Below are 23,538 nucleotides of genomic sequence, written 5' to 3' on the forward strand. Positions count from 1 at the left end.
CGTGAATACCGAATTCACGCACCAACTACAGCACAACAAAAATAAATTTTTCGTTCTCACTTCCATGCTTACAGTCTCGTAGAGATATAGCACTTATCTGCTTATATATACTGCACAAAAGAATATAGTCACCATCCAACCACACTGCCGCTTGTCCCATTACATCGCACTTCGAGCCACTTAAATAATAACATATGTTTTCAACGTTCGTTTTAGCGAACACAAGCATTCAACAGTGAAGCTTTGCCTCGTGCGATTAAAATTTGGAACGGGCTTCCAGATGGTACCATTAAACGGGCCTTGAACCACTTCTTATCAAAGTGGAGCAAGGCATCTGAAGTGAAAATAGGCTATTTCAGAAATACTTTGCCGCAAAATGTACTTCAATGCGTTCAGCAGAAGTGGCAAATCAATTAAGGCCTCCGCTTTGCTCCCGAACCCGCCGTGGTTGCTCAGTGGCTATGGTGTTTGGCTGCTGAGCACGAGGTCGCGGGATCGAATCCCGGCCACGGCGGCCGCATTTCGATGGGGGCGAAAACACCCGTGTACTTAGATTTAGGTGCACGTTAAAGAACCCCAGGTGGTCGAAATTTCCGGAGTCTCCACTACGGCGTGCCTCATAATCAGAAAGTGGTTTTGGCACGTAAAACCCCATAATGTTTTTTCTCCCGTTTTTTCTTCAGTGCGAAGGCTTTTTCTCCTCTGCGAAGGCTACGGCGCGGTGGGATCTGCCCAGAAAGCTCCGCCTTCTAAACGTCACCGTGGCGCACTTTTCGAATTTCATTTGGATGTTAACGTAGACGCCACGACTTACGCCTTTGGTGCCTACGAGGCGCTAAGCATAAGCCAAATACGGTGGTCCTCAGCGAGCGGCCGTGGTATCTACGCCGTGTAGCCGACTGCAGCTTGATGCCAGCTATCGGCCAATATCAGCCATCTAAGGAATGACGAAATAAGGCGTCCAAAAGAGAGCGAGGAGCAGGCTTCTGTTTGAAAAGAGAGCGTTTGGGAGAAAGGCGACTTCACGATCCGCTGGCGAACTCCACGCGCCGCGTACGATAGCAAAACTCGGCTAAGATGTTCACAGCGGTGTATACGCTACCCGCGGACTACATTATTTCACCAAGCCCGAGGGGTAGCTCGGGGCCGCTTTAACATAGATGACCCAATAGTTTTCAGAAACGAGCTATTTGTATTGATTTCGTAATCTAATTCTTTTTTACACTGACTACTGTATAAAGGTAATCTCTTCTTGACTTGTTCTTATTGCTGTCGCTAGGTCATTGTGTAAAATTTGTTTTCTATTCTCGATTTTTTTTTCCGTCATTTATATTGTGAACAGATGTGCTCCTTGAATACTTGTTTTCCTAATACGTTGTTTCCAATGGTTATGGTACCAGATCTGCGTACCGCAAATTGAGCGTTGTTCTGTAACCTGCCTTCACGAAATGTTCTAAATTTCAGAACCTGTTAGGCAAATGTGAAAATAAATAAATAAAATAAAGACAACAATGAACATTGTACCATTATGAGCAGTGAATTCTCGAATCGGACTTACTATCTCATTCGATTCTAATTTTCAAAACTTGGAATATTGTCACGTGTACATTACTTTGCTTATTGGCGGTGACGTTTTTCATTGGATTATCGCTTTTATTAAGCCATCACTCACTGCAATACGCGCCTACTGCATCCGATTTCTTTTTTCGCATATACAAAGTTTTTTTTTTTCTGCTTCTTTCCGCGGACTACATGCCCCTAGGACTTTTGCATATGTTGGGTAGCTAGTCACCGTACGCAGGCCAAGTAGTCATACCTTGGTCATACCACGCGATTAAAAAAAAATGTTCTCTCTCTGTCACAGTTCGCGCGGGAAGTCAATGTAGGCGGCAGGGGCAGGACGCACGTCACAGCTGACGTCTTTCATACGCTCTATTTTAATGAACGTTCGTTCATTGACTCTTTCTTTCTCTCGAACGCTCTCAACATTTTAAGTATAAACCCTCTATCATCACCATCGTGTTTCCTCCGGCTGCCCATATTTTGGCCAGTAGTGGATGCGTGGCATAGTTGAGGACCATCACAGTGATCATCAGAATCATTATCATAGTCATCACCGCCGAAATTTCGCAACGCGGAAAAGACGAAACGCGCACTGCGCGTTCTCGGTTGGGCCTCGCGCCGACGTGCACCTCCTGCCATGCCCGACCTCTGGGGAAAAAAAAGCCCCGTCTGCTGCAGCTAACGAGAGCGGCTCTCAGCTAAACTGGTAAGCCCCGTTCGCCGCTCGGGTTCGGGCAACGGCCCCCGCAGGGTAAGCCGTCCCGAGGCCGCCGCTGGCTGATGTTCCACTGGACGTGTAGCGTACACCGCAGCTGGCCGGCCGGCCCGCCGTTACCCCCAAAAGAGAAAGCACCCACAATGCCGCGCGGTACCCGGGTTGGTGGTGTCCAAACGCTTGCGGCCTCTTCCGAAGCAGCGAAAAAGTGAACTGGAGACGCATAGGGAAAAAAAAAGGGGGGGGGGGGGGTTAAATATTAAGAAGCGCGCTTCGACGGGCACCATCCGATTACGGGACGGCGGGTCGATGTGTGGTTGAAGAAAGGATTTATATCTTACGCCTAAATTTGACGGTCGGGCAGACGGCAGTGGCAGGGGCTGCACGTTAACGGTATTGAGAAGTGGTGGTTATTTTGGTGCATTTAAGAACATCGTAGCTTTTAAAATAATGTTATTACATTAATGATGACCCTGCACTTGACCTCTATTATATTGACTGTTGAATTTTCGTTCACTCTATGTCGTTTATCTTCCCGTTTTTACTTGTTATTTTTTGTTTGCACACATGTTCAAATTGTGCGCTGTTGTTCTGATAGTGCCATTCTTGCCCAGCTTTGTGATACACGTGAGATCGTCAAGCCGCTTTCTCAGTTTCTTGTTTTTCTTTTTCTTCATTTTTTTCTTCTCCTTTGAATAAGCTTGCGTTGATAGGAGCACATATCAGTATTACCATGAACGTTAGTTCTGAACTCGGGTGTGATTTGCCACCCGCCGTTTACAGTGTTGCTTGGCATGGACACGCAAATGCGTCGATTTGACCCTGGTCTCACTGGTAACCTAATGAAATCTGTAGCAATTAACGAGCAACGTAACGCGATGTAACATCACTGTACACAGTTGTGTGTGAAACTGCGATATCCTCGTTGCAGATCGATAGAAAGTACCGCGTTTATATAAGGTGTCACAGCTAACGTTTGTCAAGCTGTTGAAAGAAAGGATGTGCGTGCGTGCGTGCGTGCGTGCGTGCGTGTGTTTGTGTGTGTGTGTGTGTGCGTGCGTGCGTGCGTGTGTGTGTGTGCGTGTGTGTGTGTGTGTGTGTGTGTGTGTGTGTGTGTGTGTGTGTGTGTGTGTGTGTGTGTGTGTGTGTGTGTGTGTGTGTGTTTGTAACGTACTGTGGGAATCGATGTTATGCGAAGGATTTCGAAGGTAGCGGGCTATCCTGCATCGTTTGGAGTTCCGCAAACCGTCCCCAGGTTAACTAACCTATTTGTGGGAATTGAGTAGTTGTGTGTGTGGGTCGCGATATTACTTGTTTGTGACGACAGCAGCACGATGACGACCAACTCGAAGGCGATCGTATGGCAGCAAAGGCATGATATCTACGCTGGCCGTTCCATATGAGCCTACCGACATAACAATTGTTCGGTTCTATATGCGTGGAGAATCAGCGTAAGCTGGAGAAACAAGGATTGTTTCTCCAGCTCCAACAAGAGGGCTACCTCGCGGCTACATTCGGATATCGCCGGCGCTCAAGGAGGAAGCGCGGCAACATGCACGCTTGCAGTCTGGGAGGGACGCGAATGCGTGTCGGCGTCAGTCTCAACACCAGGGGTCACCGCTAGAAGGGGAGGAGGGTCGCTTTGCCACGCGCTCGCGCATGTTAAAGAATTATTAATTTGGGCGATCATAAAATTGGTAGAACGTCGCACTGTTTTGATTTTTTTTTTTTACGTAGCGTAAACTGCTACGAGGAATGGTCTAGGGAAAGCGTGCCAATCCCGGAGATAGTGCAGTCTTAGAGGGCGCCTCAAGGTGCGAGCAGTCACGATGAAAGAAGACGAGAAAGCACACGCCGTTCGAGTGTTTCAACGAGCTGGCTGCAAAATGGAACGAGAGACATATACGTGCGATCGTGGCCTAGTAAAGGAAAAGGAAAAGTGATCGTGGCCTAGTGGTTAGAGTACCGGGCTGCTGTGTTCCTCGGCTGAGTATCGTTTTCACCGTCGGTGAAAACGAAAAGAAAGAAATTGCACCTCTGCCGGACGAAAGCCCGATAGGGTTGCAAAGTATACCGCCATCATGTCGCTTTTTCTTCTTTCTTTGGGTTCTCGATTGTTTCCTATTTCACAAAACAAATCAAGTCTACACGTCCCTGTCGGAAATACACAGGTACAGTCGAACAAGTACTTACGTGTTTCAAAATTCCTAGCTGTCGTCGCCATGCTGTCGCGTGAAACATCCCTGCGCGCTCGCTGTATGTTTGCGTTTTGGTATACTCAACGTTCGCGCTGAATGACCATTCGCGGAAAAGTACAGATTCGGCCCCTCGCCCAGATCCGCGATGATCTTCGGACCGCGAAAGGGACGTTCCGCCGGCTACCGTACGTTCAAAACTTGCTTTCGTGCGGGCAATGTGGATCACACAGAGTGGCCTTGCTTTATCATAATTCGGTCGTTCATTTTGTGCGCGTTATAGAGGCGTCGCCTTGCGGTATATCGCTGATGGTGGCAGTGATTTTACCCCCACCCCTACCACAAACCATTTTTATTTAATTTGCTGTCCATTTTCGTGTGTTAGCAGCTGAGTGAGCGCTCCCGACTCCCTCAGTGTTCGAATCAGCGGTGCGCGCTTTGCGAGCTCGGACCCCCGATTTCCGCGTCTCCGAGTTGACAGCTTTTCACGCTGAGAATTTCGTTAACGTGGGGCCATCGTGGGTAGCGCGAATTTCATCGTTGTGGTGGCCCTGACCACCGCACGTCTGTCGGCACTTAAGCACCTTAATTTTATACGCGTGACAGAAGAGAAAGGCGGACAAGAACCGTATATGTGGTACTACTTTATTTTACTCCATCGACTCGAGTTTGTGCGCAGCTATGTTCTTTGCTCTCGCATGTTGACTCCGGCCGCAAGGAGGCGACGCCTCGCACGACGCATCCTCGTCGCCTGAGCCTCCACATGAGCCCTTCTTCTGGTGTCTGCGGCACCGATACGTTAAATCCAGGCGAGTGCTGGAATCAAAATGCGTCGTTGATCACATTTATTCGCTCGCTTGTTCTGGGATGCGAGACTAACATACCGCTCCCGCGAGTATACTCCAGTGTCGCAAAGAGCACCTTATCTCAATTACCGTTATAAGACTTTTAAACCAAGTTGAAGAACATTGACCGTTACATAGCAACATTTACGTATAAGGACTTCACTCGAGCGAATTCAAAAGTTAACAGTGCGACATATATATATTCTTTTTGGTTAACAAGGAAAACTGGCACGCTGAATTCTTAGAGCAAGCCATCTGCCACTCGCGCAATGTTCTGTCTTAAGTTTATTTTCTGTGACAGTGACTTTGAAATATCGCGCTCGCATTATCTCTACACGACGTTACTAAGAACGTCATTAAGGACAAAGTGCAAATGCCTCTTGCGCAAACAGGCAAGTCGTGTCAACGTTCATTAGCATTCATTGTTTCGACTGCAATGTCGTAGTGGGTTATAAATCGCCGAGTACAACAAGAACAATTATATATTGCGTCCAGCACAGTAATATATTGTGCTTTGCGTACCGAACGCGATTCCGAGATTACAGCGATCATCCCCTTGTTTTGATTTGACCATCCTTCGGTTATTGATTTCTGCGATAATCCTCTCCCAGTCGTGCAAGTCCTTGCAGCGTACCTCGTAGCACGTTTAAACGGGCAGTAAAATCGTTTATCTGCTTTACTGAACGGATTCCACACCAATAATTCTGGTTTCGTATCAATAAACCAGCAATAAATTGCGCTAGGAATAAGTGTTCACTGATCGCTACACGTGGCAGACGCACGATCTGATTGTGAGCGACGCCGTGCTATTAGTACGGTACTAAGGGACTCCGGATTATCTTTTACCACCTTAGGATCTTTGAAGTGTACCTAAATCGTGCACGCCCAAGTGGAATTGAGGAATTCCGCTTCGCATCACAGGAATTTGGACCCTGAACGCCTCACAGCTGTCGCTCTTTGCTGCATGTCCTGCGTTGTATTCAAGAAAGGGCTAAACGCTCATTTGTAGATCATGGCACGCTTGAGCACCTTCGTTTTCGTCCCTCGCCGTGCACAAAGTTATCACGCTATACTATTGTAGATGCTCACATTTTCACATTCAATGTGAACAGCGGTGTTGTGGCCTTGTATAACAATAAGAGCCGTTTTGGTATTGATTTTTTTTTTCTTTTGCTACCTTTTCAATCAGTCTCCAATAACATTGTGCAGAGTAAATTGACGCCAAGTGGCATGGTGTGCCTGTTATACTATGACACATCCATGGCGCTAGAAATCGGTACGAACTTGTCCTGTAAGTTTTACCTTGATCAGTGCATGCTATATCCGTATATCCTACGGAAACAATGAGAAAAAGACCAAACCTGACCACGACAAATGGTTTTTTCATGCCGCAAGGGCCAGTGTTGGCCAAAGAGCGCCAAACACATGATGCAAATAGTTGACAATGGTATATGAAGTCTGGATCTAACACGTCTGTAAAGGGCCCCAAAATCAGTCGCTGTCTAAATGCGTAAAATATACGTCTATGTTAAAGTAATAAAAAAAGACCAAAACTAAAGCACTGATATTATGCCGTTAGTTCGATTACGAGAGTGGCCGTTAGGTGACATCCCGAAATTGTGCAGTAACAAGATGTGCATTTCGATTAAGGTTATTGTGCTTGGTGTGTATACAATTTACTATGGTCACAGAAAATGCGAACGTCTCGTATGTAAGGATCTTGAAATCCGTCACCGCTGGAACCTCGAGAAGGCGCATGCGCAACCTATACGAATGCCAGTAGCGAGTACGATGAGCTTCCACGAAATGGCTAGTTGGTGCGCGAGCTGAAAACGCAAATAATGTGAGCGCAACTCTGCTCACTACGTCTGTCTTTCTATTTCTTCCTGTTCAAGTATTATTGCAGCAGCGGTCTTACAGTATACAGGGTATCTAAAAAAAAATGCGTTCGAATACCTTTTAAAATGGGGCAGATGCGGTAATTAAGCGATTTCAATCAGCGTTACTTTTTACCAATAAAATTAAATTACGGGGTTTTACGTGCCAAAACCACTTTCTGATTATGAGGCACGCCGTAGTGGAGGACTCCGGAAATTTCGACCACCTGGGGTTTTTTTAACGTGCACCTAAATCTAAGCACACGGGTGTTTTCGTGTTTCGCCCCCATCGAAATGCGGCCGCCGTGGCCGGGATTCGATCCCGCGACCTCGTGCTCACCAGCCCAACACCATAGCCACTGAGCAACCACGGCGGGTACTTTTACCACTGAGGCATGAATCTTGAAATGGCTCGTGGTATTATTTAAACAAGTAATTTTAAAAGTCAGACTAAATAACTTTTTCACCGAAAGAGTCAGACGATTGATTCCGACGCAAGCCCGTCATCCGAGGAGTTCATGACGGGCTCCATAACCGGACGCTGCTCGCTTCGTGCTTGCCTGGTGGCGGTGCGGCGTGCAAGCTGTTGTCACTCATCAGCATTTGCTAAGTGACAGTTGCGCAATTCTCGGTTACGTGGGTTTAATTGGCCAGCGTTCCTTATACTGAAGAAATTAGGAGCGTTTAGTTTTCACGATTACATGTCTAAATAATACCCCCAGTCATCTTAATACACATGCTTAGCGATAGAATTGCTGAATCATCGCCATGTTTGCACAGCGCAAAAGACGAGCACAGAAGGAAGAACACAACACAGGCGCTGTTCTTCCTTCTGTCCTCAGTCTTTTGCGCTGTGCAAACATGTCGATATTGAATCGCCAACTCGCCCAAGCTTCCACCTTATCAAGTTGAATTACCGCAACCTCCCTATTCTTAAAAAATTTCGGATGAATTTTTCTAAAACACCTTGTATAGCATCCCTCCTACGCTTCGCATTGATAACAGAGAAGTTTCACCGTGGTTACATATGCCTATGACAAACCTCCTCCCAAATACGCATCTTTTTTTTTTTAAGCAAAACCACGTGTTCTAACGCATGACGCCAGCGGTGACTTCCAGAACACGTAACATTGCAGATTTCTCGAAACCCGCCAACATTAGCCACGCGCGAGGAGACACTGCATCTCGACACGTTCCCCACTTGAAGTGCCAATGACGTAACAAGCCATCACGGGGGCAAACACGATTGCCCCCCCCCCTCTCCCCCCCCCCCCGCCCCTCTTATGGACCACCCCTCCGCGCCTATCGGCAGCAAAACAAACAATAGTTAACGACCCGGAGAAAACGTGTGTCGTCCACGACCGACGTTCCGTAAGAAGAGACAGACATGGTCAGATCGCGGAATCTACAGGAATGCTGGCACCGAGAACTGGGCTCGAGGTGAGAGGGGGGGTAGGGGGAGGGTGGTAGTCTTCGTCGGCCGCTTATTTCGCGCCGTCGACGTCGACCTTGGCGCGGTTGTGAAACGTTCGCCGCGCTCCGTTGCGCGGTTTTTCCCTAAACGCCTCCAAACGCGAAATCCGAGCCTCCGTACCCCGTGTGGCCGGTCGCATCTTGCGGCATCGATGTGTTTGCGCGCTTCCTGCGTTGCAGCGGCGGGTCACTTGAATGCGCGCTCGTCAACGCTTCCCTGCCAGGAAAATCACACAGTGGTGGGGGCGGGTGCCGTGGTTCGAGGGTATTGCATTTGGAGCCGTGGCTTTAGTCGGAACCAGTGGGGCAGAAGATGACGCGTCGCGCGAAACCGCGAGGCGAATATTTTCGCCGTTTGTCGTCGTCGGGCGCGTCGCCCCGCGTTTTGAGGACGACGGCGATTCCTGCTGCTTGAAAAGTGCGCCGCGCCGAAGCTCTGAGTCTCCCAGCTGCCCCTTGAGGGACGTCGCACGTGTGGGTGCGTATGTCTTGCAGGATGTCAACGATAGTGTCGCGTTTATCTTGATCGCTGTACGACCTAAATTTGATTATCTGATACGCATAATCAGCACGACGACTTTCTATGCTCGGTGTCTAATAGAATTCGTCTCCGATACATCAATCTAGCTTTGCGACCAACCCCGAAATGTTAAGCAGTGTGCTCTTCAACTAAACATAATGGTGTTGGGTGCAGCCGATGCTCCGACAGCCCTTCGTTGGTTCTTTGATTTCGCAGCTTATCCATACTCTATACATTTCATTAACTGTGGGGCAATCTGAGTATAACATTTTTTTAAGCCGCCATCTCTTTCAATCAGCACATAATATTTTTCATCCGTGATATACGTTCTTTATCCGTTTAGCCGTTTTAGGCTGCTGCCGCTATCTTAAGTTGTCAGTAGCAATTTTTTCACTTATTTGTTCTGCAGCCGTTTTAATTCAGTCGTAATTTATGGTAGTAGCTTTCATATCGCTATTTATGTTAGTCACGCTGTCACACGCTATCGCGGTAGTTCATTAGCCAATAATAACGAAGATGTCGCTACTGATATATATATATATATATATATATATATATATATATATATATATATATATGTATGTATTAACAGGCAGGGCGTTTGTTGACTGAGCTTCCTGGACAACACTTTGTAATGTGGTGAACGCAGTTTAAATCATGGATCCGGGAGCTCAAGAGGTGCGACGTAATGCTAACGCACTTCTCTGGCATTCACCGCTAAATCACCACTGACTTTCTTTTTCTTTCATTTTTTTACTTCTTTCTTTCTCTTTCTTTGTTTTTGTCTTCTTTTCCTTTTAATTAATACACTCCTGCCTCTATACATACAGTTGCCGCAGGACTAACACTATAGGTTCACATATCACGCAGATTTTTCTTCACTCACAAAAACCTCTTATACAACATTTTTCGTAATAGCGAATTCCAGCCAATCCTGATGCCACATAAACAATTAGCGGAGGCGGCCAGCCAATGTTAAAAATCACTTAAGAACGAAAAGCATTGCGAATTCGCCTCCAGGTGGTTTTTCGGCCTTTGTAAAAGGAAAAAAGAAAAGCACTAGAAATTTTCACCAGCCTGCCCTCCTGTTGTAACGTACAGGCTTGGCAAAAATTTTCGGTGCCGTAGTGAGCATGAACAGATTTGGTGTCAGGGCGCATACTAGGGCGTCTGTAGAACTTGCCCTGCTTCGACTCTATAGGGACAGCGACCGTCACTCACTCACCGAGCGCCAGGCCTTTTTCGGGCGTCCTGAAACAGGGCCAGACGACAGATGTTGCCAGTCGTAGACTGGCATCAACATATCTTTATTTTTATTTTTGTGGACCACGCGGGGCGCAGGCTAAGCATCCGTCACGCCGTAAAAGTGGGGAAAACAATAGGACAGGAGCCATAGGAAATGATGTACCGAGAAACACAGAGAAATGTAGAGGGAGAGGTCTGCGGCGGAGACATGATAAGCATGCAAATGCAGGAAAGGAGTGGTTAAGAAGTTGAGACTAAGGCAAAAGAGCAGAGTGTAGAACCAAATTTTTATTTTTTTTTTCAGTCCGGATTTCGTTTTGGTTTGCTGACAGCGGTTCAGTTCCGGTTAAACTTCGGAACGAAGAAATAACAGTTCAAACCGGATCAAGTTCATTTGCATAACCGAAGAATAATTACAGAAGCAGCGCAAATTTATTTTGCACAATATTTAGATGCTTCTGCTAAGTTGTACTGAAAGATTGCGCATCTTTGTTCTTCAGGCCCCCACACGTAGTTAAGAAAAATCTACCACCGAAGCTGAAATGTGAAGCGAAGCTTTATTGAGGGAGAGAGAGAGAGAGAAGAATATATTGTGGAAACACAGAGAGGTCCTCCAGTCTGCTAGTCTGCGTAGGGGGGAAGAAAAGATGAGAAAAATATAGGACTGAGGAGTAATGATGACAATACGCAGTAGGATGCGATCACGTTTGTGTTCGGAGGACCCTTTCGCAGCCTTGAATCTAGGCCTGTGTTTACTAAATATTCTAGGAGAGCCTTGATGAGAGAGTCTTCATTCATTTGTCCGGTCACTGGCCCAGTAAAGCTTTTTCACTGAACAGCCTGTATAGCTATTCCGCGCTAACGAATAGATCAATCCCTGCCGTTCGCAGTCGTACTGGGGACAAGACACAATTATATGTGCTCCACTATCCCATGGTACTTTGCCACGCGTCACACTCTGGCGAGTCCGCACGTCGGATGCAATGCAAATATTGTCGCGTAAACACAAACAACACCTAGTATGCCCCATGACGCAATACGCTGAAAACAGTATTAACGGTATTGCTGATTTTAAAATCACGGGACGTTGGTGCGTGTTTACAAATTGAACTGCACGTTTATAACGACTCCAGGTAGTCGAGATGAACACGGGGAGCCCTCCACTAGACGGTGCTTCTCATAGTTGCACTGTTCCCGAGAGTGTCTCAATCCAGGACCAACGGTACGCTGGCAATACTGTGCACGTGACTCGGCCGTGTCCTGCGCATGCGCAGGAGAGGTGCGGCACCGGCGCGAGCCCCCGTGTGCAGCGGCTGCCATGAGCGCTGGCAATGTCGTCGGCCGCTGAGGAAGGGCCCGTGATTCCGCTCTTCTACTTTCCCTACGGCCGGCCCCTGTCGCCGCTCGAAGTGGAGATGGCCTGCCGCGAGCTCAAGCTCGCGCTCAACGACATCGCCGGCGATGTTCTGGGGCCCGAGGACTTCGCGCCTCTCGCGCGGGCCTGCTCCCTGCCGGGATACTTCAAGACGGCGCTGTACCGTGCCGCCGGCGGCGACAAGGACAGGCCCGTCACCAAGGAGCGCTTCTGCAGGTGCACTAAGGGCACACACATGAAGGACAACACTGCAGATTCTATGTGGAAGGCCACCCTTCTCCCCCAACTCCCATTTCCTTTGATTCTCGACGCGTTATACGTACAGGGTGTTTCGGCGAACACTTTCAAACTTTTTTTAAAGGTTGCCTGTGGCAGATAGCTCAATTCTATAGTTTCTGAGCCGGTCTACTCGAAGCGGCGGCACTGCTTGCAGAAAAATTTTAACTGGGCAATAGACTAATTAAAATGAATTCACTAATTAACTTTTAGCTAAGTATCTGTTGACCCATATTGCAATTTACCAGTTCTAGCAGTGGACTTCGCAAGGCGGATCCACTTGGAACGAATTCTCAGGACAACACCAGTTTCGACATACCAATTCCCGAATTTTGCGGAGAAATACAGTGGTGTTCCAGTTACTTGAGTGCTTCAGTGCATGAAACGACGTTTTGTTAACAAATTAACTGGAACGACAATGCATTTCTCCGCAAACTTCGGGGATTTGTATGTCGAAACTGGTGTCATCTTGAAAATTCATTCCAAGGGGATCCGCCTTGCGAACTCCACGGCTAGAATTTGTAAATTGCAAGAGCGGCTATAATGTAACTAGACACACCCACTTAACACATAACTTTCTACTGAAAAAAAAAGACAAACCCTTATGTGAGAAATGTGGCAATGAACTCACTGTAAATCACATTTTATTCTCGTGCACACAACTCGAACGGCTAAGGAAAAAACATTTTACTGTATTTTACAGTGAACGCATTCCCTTCCATCCCAGTCTGCTTTTAGGAGATAACCCACTAGTAGAAACTTCATCTGTTTTTAGTTTTTTGAAAGACGCATCGATCCTAAACGCAATATAATATATCACAGAACTACTAATTCTAAAATGTATTACCCGGTTTTTACACGCATCTTATGATGCACCTCACCCATTTTCTCAGTCCTGAGAAGCAGGCTGAGGTCTTCAATTGGTTTGTTGGACTCCTCAGAGTCCTTGTCTGGACAAGGACCTCGCTAAGGATAACCAATTCTTGAAATAAGTTATACCATGTGTTTGGCGCGTGATAGCCTAAGTTGCTTATGCGCCATAAAACCCAATACAATACAATACAATAGATAAAAACTTAATTAGTGGATTTTTATGACTGGTCGGTTTTGCATCTCAATTTCTTGTGCGAGTATTGTCCGCCGCTTCGAGTAGACCAGTGCATGAACTAGAATGGTGATATCTGCCACAGGCAACTTTTAAAGATTTTTGAAAGCGTTCGCTGAAACACCGATTGCCGAGTGTAGCCGGGTGCAGATGGTTTCGAATGATATCCATGCCGATTGCAGTGTACGATTCTCGCGGTACGATGTCGTGTCTCAACAGCAAAAATGGAGAGACTGCGTGCGTGTGCGCGTGTGTGTGCGCGCGTGTGTGCGCACGATTGGGTTAGTGCAGAACAACCAGTGTGTAGTGAAATAATAAGCACGCGAGGCCACAGAGGCGTGTGCATAACGACAAGTACACCGCTTTTAGCAGCGCAATGTCGTCTTTCAGTCGTCTTGAACGAGAAGAAGGCGCGATTTCTGTTAGTCACAACCATATGTAGCCAACAGATAATGAAGCCAAGACAGCATAGGGGACATTATTTGTCGTTTCAAATGAAATGCGGAAATCGTGTGGTAAAGGAAAATGAAAAATGGAAAAAAAAAATGATGAGCCGTTCTACTCTGTGAAAGCGGATGACCACTGTGTCGTGTTTAGCACACGACACAGAGGTGAAACAGAATTTCGAACAAAGGTACGAACTCATTTACCGTGATGTTTACTCGCGTGGACGATGGGACCGCCGCCCCGAGGAGCCGGAGGAAACAGACACGCGTGACGTTTCGGCGGGACCGCCCCCACGGAAGAGCGGAAGGAAAGAGAGGTAGATACGCAAGCGCTCGAAACGCCGAAAGAGAGAGGGCGGTGCGAACGTGGACATGGCCGCCGCCGGGGGTCAAAGCAACGCTCTTAAATTCTTAGGATCTGGTAACGTTGGGTCAAAGTGTAGTATCTGTTCTTATCAGCTTAATATCTGATACGGGTTGTATTTCGAGCCAAGATATTAAACTTATTTTTGCAAGTTGGCGGGGTGCTCGAAGCCTGCTTCATCTCTGCCGCGGGTAGGCCCGGTATTTCACTATCTCCGGGATCGGCCAACGGTTTCCGCACACGCATAAGAAAAATGACGGAACCCCATAGCCATAAACAGCTTCGCTGTAAAGGTAACTTGCCGCCGGTGGGCTCTGAACCCACGTCCTCCGCACGACGCGTGCGATACAATTGTGCTACGGCGACAGCTGCTCCCACGTCCACATTGTTGGATATGTACGCGCGTGTGCAAGACCTGAGCTCAGGTGCGCCCCGTTCGCGCTACGCTGTACTACGTAATTATTCGTGGGGAGGCCGGTGGCTAGACTTGGACATGTTGGCAAGCCTTACCTTCCCGCAGGTACTACAGCCACCTGGTGGCCAACTTCCCGGAGGAGAGCTCACGTGCCGTGCACGTGCTGGCACGCGACCGCGACTACCTGACGCAGGAGGACCTGCGGCCTCTGTTCGAGGACTTCTTCGCCATGCACCCGGACATGCGCTTCCTGGAGAAGACGCCGCAGTTCCGGGAGCCGTTCATTGCCACCGCGCTCACCAAGTACTTCTTCCACTCGTCCCGCTCCTGGAAGAACATGCTCAGCATCCGGGACTTCAGGTATACGTGCGCGTGCTACGCATGTGCCCCTGCGAGGCGACAGCATTTTACAGCATGCGTACAATATCCACCAGACCAGATGCACCGGACCAAACGATAACGCGATAAGTTTGAAACAGAAGGACGCACAACGTTCCGCAGGTACTACTACTACTACTACTACTACTACTACTACTACTACTACTACTACTACTACTACTACTACTACTACTACTACTACTACTACTACTGCTACTACTACTACTACTACTAATAATAATAATAATAATAATAATAATAATAATTGCTAAGAAGAAAGGAAAACACCACGGGAGTTTTCTTCTTTTTGGTATGTATAATGTACGCAGGCTTATATGGCACGTCCGCGCAGGACACTATTTAGGCTTGCACCAGTCTGCACGCAAACACGAGCGTAATTGCAGATCGCTCGGAGAGTCATTCGCTCTACAACGGACACACATTGTGCTGCTGATAAAGAGATAGTATCCGGACAACATTCATTTGGGCTAATGGGTGCATGCTTGAATTGGGAAGGAACAGCGCCAACTACGACGATACGAGAGGAAGAACGACACAGGACAAGCGCCTGTCCTGTGTCGTTCTCCCTCTCGTGATCGTCTTAGTTGGAGCTGTTCCTTCACAATTCAAAGAGATAGTGTCTCATGCAGAACCATCACTTTTGGCGAATAGCGCACTTTTGGCGAGGAGCGCAATACAGGAGTGGTGATTCGAAAATACGATACACATAAACAACAATCATTGCCACGAGCAAGAATACAGTTGGCCAAGAAGGAGAAAAAAAGAGATGCAAACGATGAGGAGGTATGCACAATGCATGATGCTAGTTTAAGCTTAGCAGCTAGTCACAGAATACACACATAAACAACCTTCCCAATTAAATAATAAATGCAACAGTGAGCGCTAATACAATAATGACCATCGCGTCATTAAGAAGAAGAAAAAATATTCACAACTATAGGGTAAACATCAATAAGATACGATTACAAGCTGATCACTTCGTACAAGCTGAACTGATTTCTGTATCAGTTCTAGAAAGTCATCTATTGCATGCGTTTGTACTATGAGCCGGTCGATGCCGTTCCATTCTCGTATGTATCTAGGGGGGAGAAAAACAATAAAATATGTTGTTGCTCGAATATTCTTGAAATGTGAAATCACGCGTGTGACGATTACGATTTCAGTGCCGATCTGATCATCTGGCAAAATGGTCACTAACAAACGCTACGTCCAAAATAGAGCTGGATGCGCCCTGAACACGGGTGGGGGAGCGTACCAGTTGTGCGAGACTAAAGCTAAACGAAATTTCTAAAATGACGTCATTCGCCCACGCGCCTCAGTTTCATGGACGACCGTTCCATTTCAGGCAGCTTAAGATCAGCAGTCACGATAATCACATCATCTGTGCATCGTGCAAACAAACCAAATGAACTTCCAGATAACTCGTTTTCAGCATTATAGGAGGTCCGTAGACAGCCCAAACGCAGACGCAACCTTTATTTAGGTGTAGCTTCGCGCTGCACTGCCGCGATTTCTATAGGTTATCCGACGTAACGGAGTAGCGCAGTTTTTGCTTGACAGGACAGGCAGTGCGACGCTCTCGCTCCTGTATACCTCCGCGCACGATCACATGACCCAATGGCAAGATTTTGTTGTCCAAGATACCCGGGTCAACCCATGTTTCCGTGATACCAACAATGTCTGGTTTAAGATCTAAAACAACAGCTTCAAAGTCATATAGTTTATTTGCAACACTTCGCGCGTTGACATTCAGCAAATCGACTTAGAGCGACTCGCTTTCCTTTCTCTTCGTTTCTTTTTTTTTTTACTCTATTATATCTTCACGGTAACTCTACCAGGCAAAAAGGGGCCCATTTATAAGTACATTTCCGCGGGTTAGTGTCACCCTTTCCTGCTTATCCCGATTTCCTATTGTTCTGTCCAACAGCTTATTTCTAATCTCATGAATATTGCGAGACAAGTCTTCACTAACCGGGAAACCTGATCCTCTAAGCTCTGAGCACAGTGCTTAAGGATGATAGCTTGGTCACGATAGTCGAGCAGTTTAAAATTATGGGTCTGGCTTTAGGCTAAGTATTATTTCAATTCCCTTAGACTTTTATCTCAAGCTTACATTCGAAGATCATTATTTTTTTAACCGACTCAAGAAGCATTTCTGTTGATTCGTATTGCTGTTCTTTAACACCATAGATAACAAGGTTGGACCGACGGTGCAGGTTTTCTAGATTCTCCACTTTTCTATCCATATAGCCGCGAGGTTCTTTTCATGGTCAGATATCCGTTTATTTTACCCCGAAACTTGTTTTTCCAGGCCGGCGATTTTTTCGGGCTTCTTGTCGATTGCATTAGGTCTAGCGTTTGTTTAGGCTCTTTCTTCCCCTGCAATTAGCTTTCACAGATCTGCTATAACCTCTTCGGTAGGGCCTGGGCTCAATTCAACGTCTCAGAACGCCCAGATGTAACAAGCGCAAGGAAACAATGAACTTGCAAAAGGCTTCGCGAAGCGACCGTGGGCACTGCAGTCATAATTCATGCAGACATCATTACCGTTTCATTACTACTAAATGTCTTATAATAGCGTCTGCTCACCTGAAGAATAAGCAGTAACGAATTTGAAGGCTGCATCTTGGCAATGCTGCCACTGCCGAGTGCGCCATGTGCAGTTTTATGCAGTCGTCGCCCGTTGCCGCCACCAATGCTCTTAACGCTTCCTAAAGTTACTCTATATGCTACCAAAGTAGAAGCCATATATAGCAACTCTAGTACTTCCGTGACACCAGCACCTCTCGCGGAAGAATAGGTAGCTTTCGTCAATCGAAGCTGGTTACATCAGCAGCTCCCTTTGCAGGACCCCTACATCAGTGGGCCTGTTGCGATGATGGCAGCTCGTGGCATGTCGGCAATAGGCCCATAGGAAGTAGCAGGATTCAGATCAAATCTGAAGGATAAACAGCAACGAATTTGAAGGCTGCATCTTAGCAAGCCTTACCCACTGTATAGAGTGACCAATATAGAATTGGTCACTGGAAATGCACAATACCACTATACAGGGTGTCCCAGTTAACTTGGACTAAGATTTTAAAGATTTTAAAGAGACCAAGATACTCTACCCACTACCAAAGAACCTACCGACTGCATAGCAGCCGTAGTCGTATGTACTTACGACCAGTATTCTTTTTTCATCACAAATAATAATTAATTACCTTTAATTAGTGAAATGTTTTATTGCTTGAATCGCAAACATATCAATTACAAAGTTGTAGGGCACCTCAAATAAGTTCCGAATCAAGCATTTGTTTAGTGCTCAGCTTTGCCTCGTTGGTTTTTCCGAGAAAAAATAAAAGCGCACGATGCATCCAAAATACGAGATAGATAGGCGCTCGCGCGCCGCTACTCACGCGCTCCCAATCGAATCGCCACGGATACACGGCTTTACTGGCGGCGGCAGCTCGATACGGGGCTTCACGCTGTGCGATGGTCGCGGCATCAAGAGAACACGCCGCTGACGCATTGATAAGCGTGTCGGAGCCTTGTACGATGCGGCGATAAGAGAATGCAGCCGTATATCTTTCAATGGTTGTTTGTAGGCGCTTGAGTAGAGGCGTGCGAATGCGTATCTATTTCGTATTTCGCGGGCTTTTGTTTTTTGTTGGAAAAAACAACCAGGACCACTTCAGCACGAGATAAATGCTTGATTCGGAGGTTATTTAAGGTGCCCTACAACATTGTAATTAATATGTTTGCGATTCGAGCAATAATGAAAAAGCTCGCTAATTAAATACAATTAACTAACTAATACTTCGTGATTTAAAAAATATACTGGTTGAAAGTACATACGACTGCCGCTACTATGCAGTCGGTACGATTTTCCCTAGAGCTCTTGGGTGTTTCAAACATCTTGGTCCAAGTTAACTGGAACACCCTGTATATAAGAAGCCTCACTCAATACACTGCGGAATTGAAAACTGGCCTGTCGGTCGCTCGAGATTTTACCTCTGCGGAGGTCCAACCGGCAGTTGTGAACTCAAAAAGCTTTAGCGCTAAGCTGATGCAATAAATGGGGCTGTACGTGCAAGCGATGCACGTTTGATTATTTCGGCCACGAATGAGTAATGACGCAAGGCGTGCAGTCAGCCTTCGTCGCATTCGTGTTTCCGGTCGGTCCAATGCACCGGACGCGTATTCTGAGAATCGATATGCAAGGTAATTATGTCTGGTATGCAGGTGAGATAGCGTTAGTGCCAAGGCAAGCGCGGTAACGTGCACATTAGCTTAATTGCCCCACAGCACTGCGCCGACGTGGGCGTTCGCGCGTTTTACAAGTTGCGAGATAAACTATATGCTATTAGGAGGTACGCAGCATTATTTCTATAGTTGTTACCGTTTTCGTTGTTAGCCGCATTCCTCTGGCATCAAGGTTAGCTCGTTCCATCAATGTTAACCGGCGGTTTTCTCAGAGACGTTACCGCAGCAAAGTCCCTTTCCATACGAGTAACATGTGTACAATATAGTAGCGGTCATCATGCAACACAATTTTAGCGTCCAGCTACTATTGCAAATTCGTATTTTTATTTTATTCATTTACAATGTGGCCGTGTTCGATTCACATTGCCAGACACTTTGCAAACAGTGAACAAACAGCTTTCACATGAGCCATCTCGTGCGGCAAATGCAACTCGGTTCTCAATGCATCCACGCAGAAAGTTTGTGATGGTCTATGCCTACATTATAGCTAGAGGAAATTGATATTAGTAGACGCATACGCTTTTATATGGGCATAGCCCCATTTTAAGTTTAAAAAGCAGCAGGTAACATCGCAGAAACAGCTGTTTCTCGTTTAAAAAACTCAGTGCCCTAACACTCTGTGAAGCAGGATGACCAGCGAAGATGTATGTGGGCCGTTAATGGCGAACCGCACCTCCGCCGCAGGTCGGCCTGGTATTGCACTAGATCCTGAATCGGCCCACGTATGGGGAGTGCGTAACGCCTGCTTCACCTCCGCCGCGGGTCGGCCCGGCATTGCAATAGATCCGGAATCGGCCCACGTATGGGGAGTGCTTAACGCCTCCTTCACGTCCGCCGCGGGTCGGCCCGGCATTGCACTATCTTCGGGATCGGTCCACGTATGGGGAGTGCTTAACGCCTTCTTCACCTCCGCCGCGGGTCGGCCCGGCATTGCACTACCTTCGGAATCGGCCCGCGTATGGGGAGTGCTTAACGCCTTCTTTACGTCCACCGCGGGTCAGTCCGGCATTGCACTATCTTCGGGATCTGTCCACGTATGGGGAGAGCTTACCGCCTTTTCACGTCCGCCACGGGTAGGCCCGGCATTGCACCATCTTCGGGATCGGCCCACGTATGGGGAGTTTTGTGTCTACACACTGACACGATCCTGGGATGAACTAGTCCTTAACAGCTTCGCTGTAGAAATATATATTTGTATGAACCGGTTATCCACGATGATTGCAAATGTAAACGGACAGTCGAACGCTTCGAAAAAGCTTGAAGGCGAATATTTGTTGAAGTGAGGACATTTTATGTATAGCGTTTGTCGTTTCGTTGCGTGACTCCGTGGAATGGGGGCTTGATCTTTTGTTATCTCACCTGCTATACGTGACCCCTGTGGTTAAAAGGATGTTTCACGACCGCTGCCATGGCCGGGAGCTGCGCGAGTTATACATTGTCATGGCTTAAATATAGTAGACGTACAGAAACACCCGAGAGAGTGAAATGACCGAGACTAGTAAAGCACGTGCACATGCGCAATGTTGAAGATGTGGGTTCCCATCCCATCGGCGTCAAGTTGTCCTTACGTACACTTTCATTTCCCTTGTCCTTATTATTTATACGTTCTGATTAGACACATCAAATAATTTGATTCTCCTGCGCATACTCTGTCTTCACTGTTTTTTTTTTCTTTAATGTAGGTGTGGTAGGTTTAATCACGCGTTTTGCGCGTCAAGCTGAACTAGTCATGCTGTTATGCTTACAACAGTGGTGGTATACATAATAACCACGTGGTATAAATGTATATGTAGATGACGCATCATGAGTAGACAGAATCGGTATGCCAAAGAGTCACAAAGAGGAGGTAGGCAGCGTCAGTAGACCAAGGTCGTAAGGAGTTGATGGGCAGCATCCGTAGACCATTAAGTCATAAGAGTCGCTGCCTCCTTGTCGTTATTTCTCTAATTGTTCCCTCGGCCCCTTTGCGCATTATTGACAATGAATCCATTACTGCAGTAATTCTATAATTGCAATAGTGCACAGATGGTAATTAGAAAGGGAGGAAGTTCACGTGATGTTGAGTATGCATCATCCCAACCAGACGGGCTTCCGTCATACTCTCGACTTCATGTCGATGGACAACCATCGAATGATAGGACGTCATAATGCTGCCGCATTAATGTCGCTCAGTTGCATAGCATCAGGACCAGCGAGCTTTTACCCTTGCGCGTTCCAGGGAGAGCCACCTGTTGAGCTCCCTCCGCTGGATGGAAGAGTCATCTGAGCTGGACCAGAGCATGGACGCCTTCAACTTCGGCTCCTTTTACATGACGTACGCCATGTTCGAGGGCCTCGACCGCGATCGAGATGGCATGCTCAGTCCGGAAGAACTGCGGAACTTCCAGGGCGGCGCCTTTACCAATCGTGGTCTGGACAGGATACTCTGCTCGGCGGTCATCAAAAGGCAGGCGCACTACGCTGGCTGTCATTTCCTGCACGTGGGCAACAAATCCGCGATGGCATAATGATGCGAAGTAACATTACCAACCTGCCTGCCATAACACGTGACATTCCGGTTCTTCGTCTTCTTTTTTTTTTAACTCCTCTCCTTGTTGCGTTACAGCTGTAGTGACGACATGAAGTGACCTTGGCATTTTCCTTTTTTTTTCCTCTCTTCGTTCTTCTCTCAACCTCTCGCCACGAAAATCACTACTCGTGCATTGCCCTAGCACCACTCTCAAAACACATCTGTTACATAGACAACGCCTGGAGTAATGATGACTCATGAATAAATGGTCCATTCAAAATAACTTCCTTTCGCCGATCGCGTTACCTATGCAACGTTGTTGATGGACGTTTTTTTTTTCTTCTTTTTCTTTCATCGTTCTCTATCTCTCTCTCTCTGGTTCTTTGTGTTTTGTCATCGTTGAATCGCGATGGCGGGCGCCGATTCAAACGGCGTAACGACCCGTCGAAGGAGCTTGCAAGTGTGCAACCATACCTCGGCCAAAAGAGCGAAGGAGTGCGTATAATATTTGCGCAGTTTCGCATACGCTGTTACATAATCCAGCACTATCAGGGTCATAAAAGTGGACACGCTCTAGCTCGACGGTACCGATATTGCAAAAGCACTCGTGCACTTACATCCAGGTCAGCGTAAATAACACCAGGCAAACAGATACGTCACACATGCGCTGGTTTTATTACAGACGCGCTTTCACGGTCTTCACCTTTTTTTTTACTTTTTCAGGTACAATGGCCGGCAGATGATGTCCCTACAAGACTTCGTCGTCTTCCACGCTGTCGAGTCCAATAAGGGGCTTCCCAAGAGCGTCGAGTTCTGGTTCCACTGCTTGGACTTCGACGGCGACGGCTTCATCACTGTGTACGACATGCAGTACCTCTACGAGGACAAGCGACGCATCGTCGAAGTGCACTTTCCCTGCTGCGACTTCGCCGAAGTGGCGCACGAGATCCTCGAGCGCGTCAAACCACGCAAGCCCGAGTTCATCGCGCTGTCGGACCTCAAGCGCTGTGAACCCAGTGTGGTGTGCATGATTGTCAACACGTTCATGCTCGTACCGATGACGGTTAGGTAACTCGGCCAACCAGGCGTTTCTTTCTTTTTTTTTTATTAGGGTCATTTAAGGCCCGGTTCAAGAATCGAAGCGACATTGGTTGTTTTTTTCCAGGAGTGAACGACAAGCGCTACCCAAGTGTCCACCGCTGCTGTGAAGTGCGAGACCAGAACATCGGACCAGATTGAAAAAAAAAGTCCTTAACTAGCGGTGCGCTGTGTGCGGACGTGTGACCACTTTGTGCCGTGTTTTGTGCGAATCTGGCAGTTGAAAAATAACGGAGTCAAAATTTCGGCTTTCGTTCTTTTTATTTTTCCTCCTCTGTGATGGATGTAGTTGGAACAAGCGCAACTGTTTCAGCGTGAAAAAAATTTGTCCAGCCGTTACGTAAACTCGTGCCCGTGTCCGTGAAGCGCTGTGCTGCGGATGCAGAAGCATCCACGCAGTGTGGCCACTCGAGAAACGAGACTAAAAAGTGTCCCAACTACAAATTTTGCCGCGTAAACATGTCGATGACATCAGCTTCTCTCGTAGCCCTGACGACTTGGCATGGCTAATCCTGTCGTGGTAAAATTTTGTCACTACTTCGAGACGACAGGCTTGGCTTGTATTTTCCATCGGCCTTTTCGAACCAGGTGCCGATTTTTTTCTTTGTCTTTCTTTTTTTTAGCATTCGCATTTTGCAACTACCGGTGCTGACATTTGCCCGTTAGCCTACTTAATTTTATAAATAACGTTTTCTGCAAATACGCTTTGCTTCAGGAGCACTTCTGAATGAGGCACGATTCAATGGAGCTTTGGCTCTCTCTTGTCTACTTGTGCGGAGAAAAACTACCTCGCCATAAAGCTTCTGTCACATTTCTTCATTCACGTGCCAGCCTTCTCATTTACTTAACATGTGTATCCGCAGCGCTCCAGAA

The 23,538-nt window shown here is 47.1% G+C and overlaps 1 protein-coding gene and 1 non-coding gene across 4 annotated transcripts; both read left to right on the top strand.

Annotated features, from left to right (window-relative positions):
- Window positions 1–2,110: 2,110 nt before the first annotated feature.
- On the top strand, window positions 2,111–23,010 carry LOC135902569 (serine/threonine-protein phosphatase 2A regulatory subunit B'' subunit beta-like). Of its 3 annotated transcripts, XM_065432737.2 has the most exons (7): window positions 2,111–2,269; window positions 5,192–5,282; window positions 11,708–12,024; window positions 14,520–14,774; window positions 21,277–21,504; window positions 22,291–22,635; window positions 22,733–23,010. In XM_065432737.2, exons 3-7 carry the CDS (start codon window positions 11,765–11,767, stop codon window positions 22,773–22,775), a joined length of 1,131 nt encoding a protein of 376 aa, XP_065288809.1. In that variant the 5' UTR covers window positions 2,111–2,269; window positions 5,192–5,282; window positions 11,708–11,764; the 3' UTR covers window positions 22,776–23,010. The 3 variants fall into 3 exon arrangements, with proteins under 3 accessions (XP_065288809.1, XP_065288811.1, XP_065288810.1); XM_065432739.2 differs by having other exon boundaries at window positions 22,291–23,010; XM_065432738.2 differs by lacking the exon at window positions 5,192–5,282 and having other exon boundaries at window positions 2,115–2,269.
- LOC135902624 (U2 spliceosomal RNA) lies at window positions 14,039–14,233 on the top strand. The gene has a single exon (XR_010564550.2). It is a non-coding gene; the product is annotated as a U2 spliceosomal RNA (small nuclear RNA).
- Window positions 23,011–23,538: the final 528 nt, after the last annotated feature.

This window comes from Dermacentor albipictus, chromosome 3 (genome assembly GCF_038994185.2).
Source record: "Dermacentor albipictus isolate Rhodes 1998 colony chromosome 3, USDA_Dalb.pri_finalv2, whole genome shotgun sequence".
Lineage (NCBI taxonomy): Eukaryota > Metazoa > Arthropoda > Arachnida > Ixodida > Ixodidae > Dermacentor > Dermacentor albipictus.

Bases quoted from the DNA above. Each gene is read 5' to 3' on its own strand.
- LOC135902569 (XM_065432737.2), top strand. From the start codon at position 11,765: ATGTCGTCGGCCGCTGAGGAAGGGCCCGTGATTCCGCTCTTCTACTTT. The intron at 12,025-14,519 runs GTGCACTAAGGG...ACCTTCCCGCAG, and splicing joins ACCAAGGAGCGCTTCTGCAG to GTACTACAGCCACCTGGTGG. The intron at 22,636-22,732 runs GTAACTCGGCCA...GTTTTTTTCCAG, and splicing joins CTCGTACCGATGACGGTTAG to GAGTGAACGACAAGCGCTAC.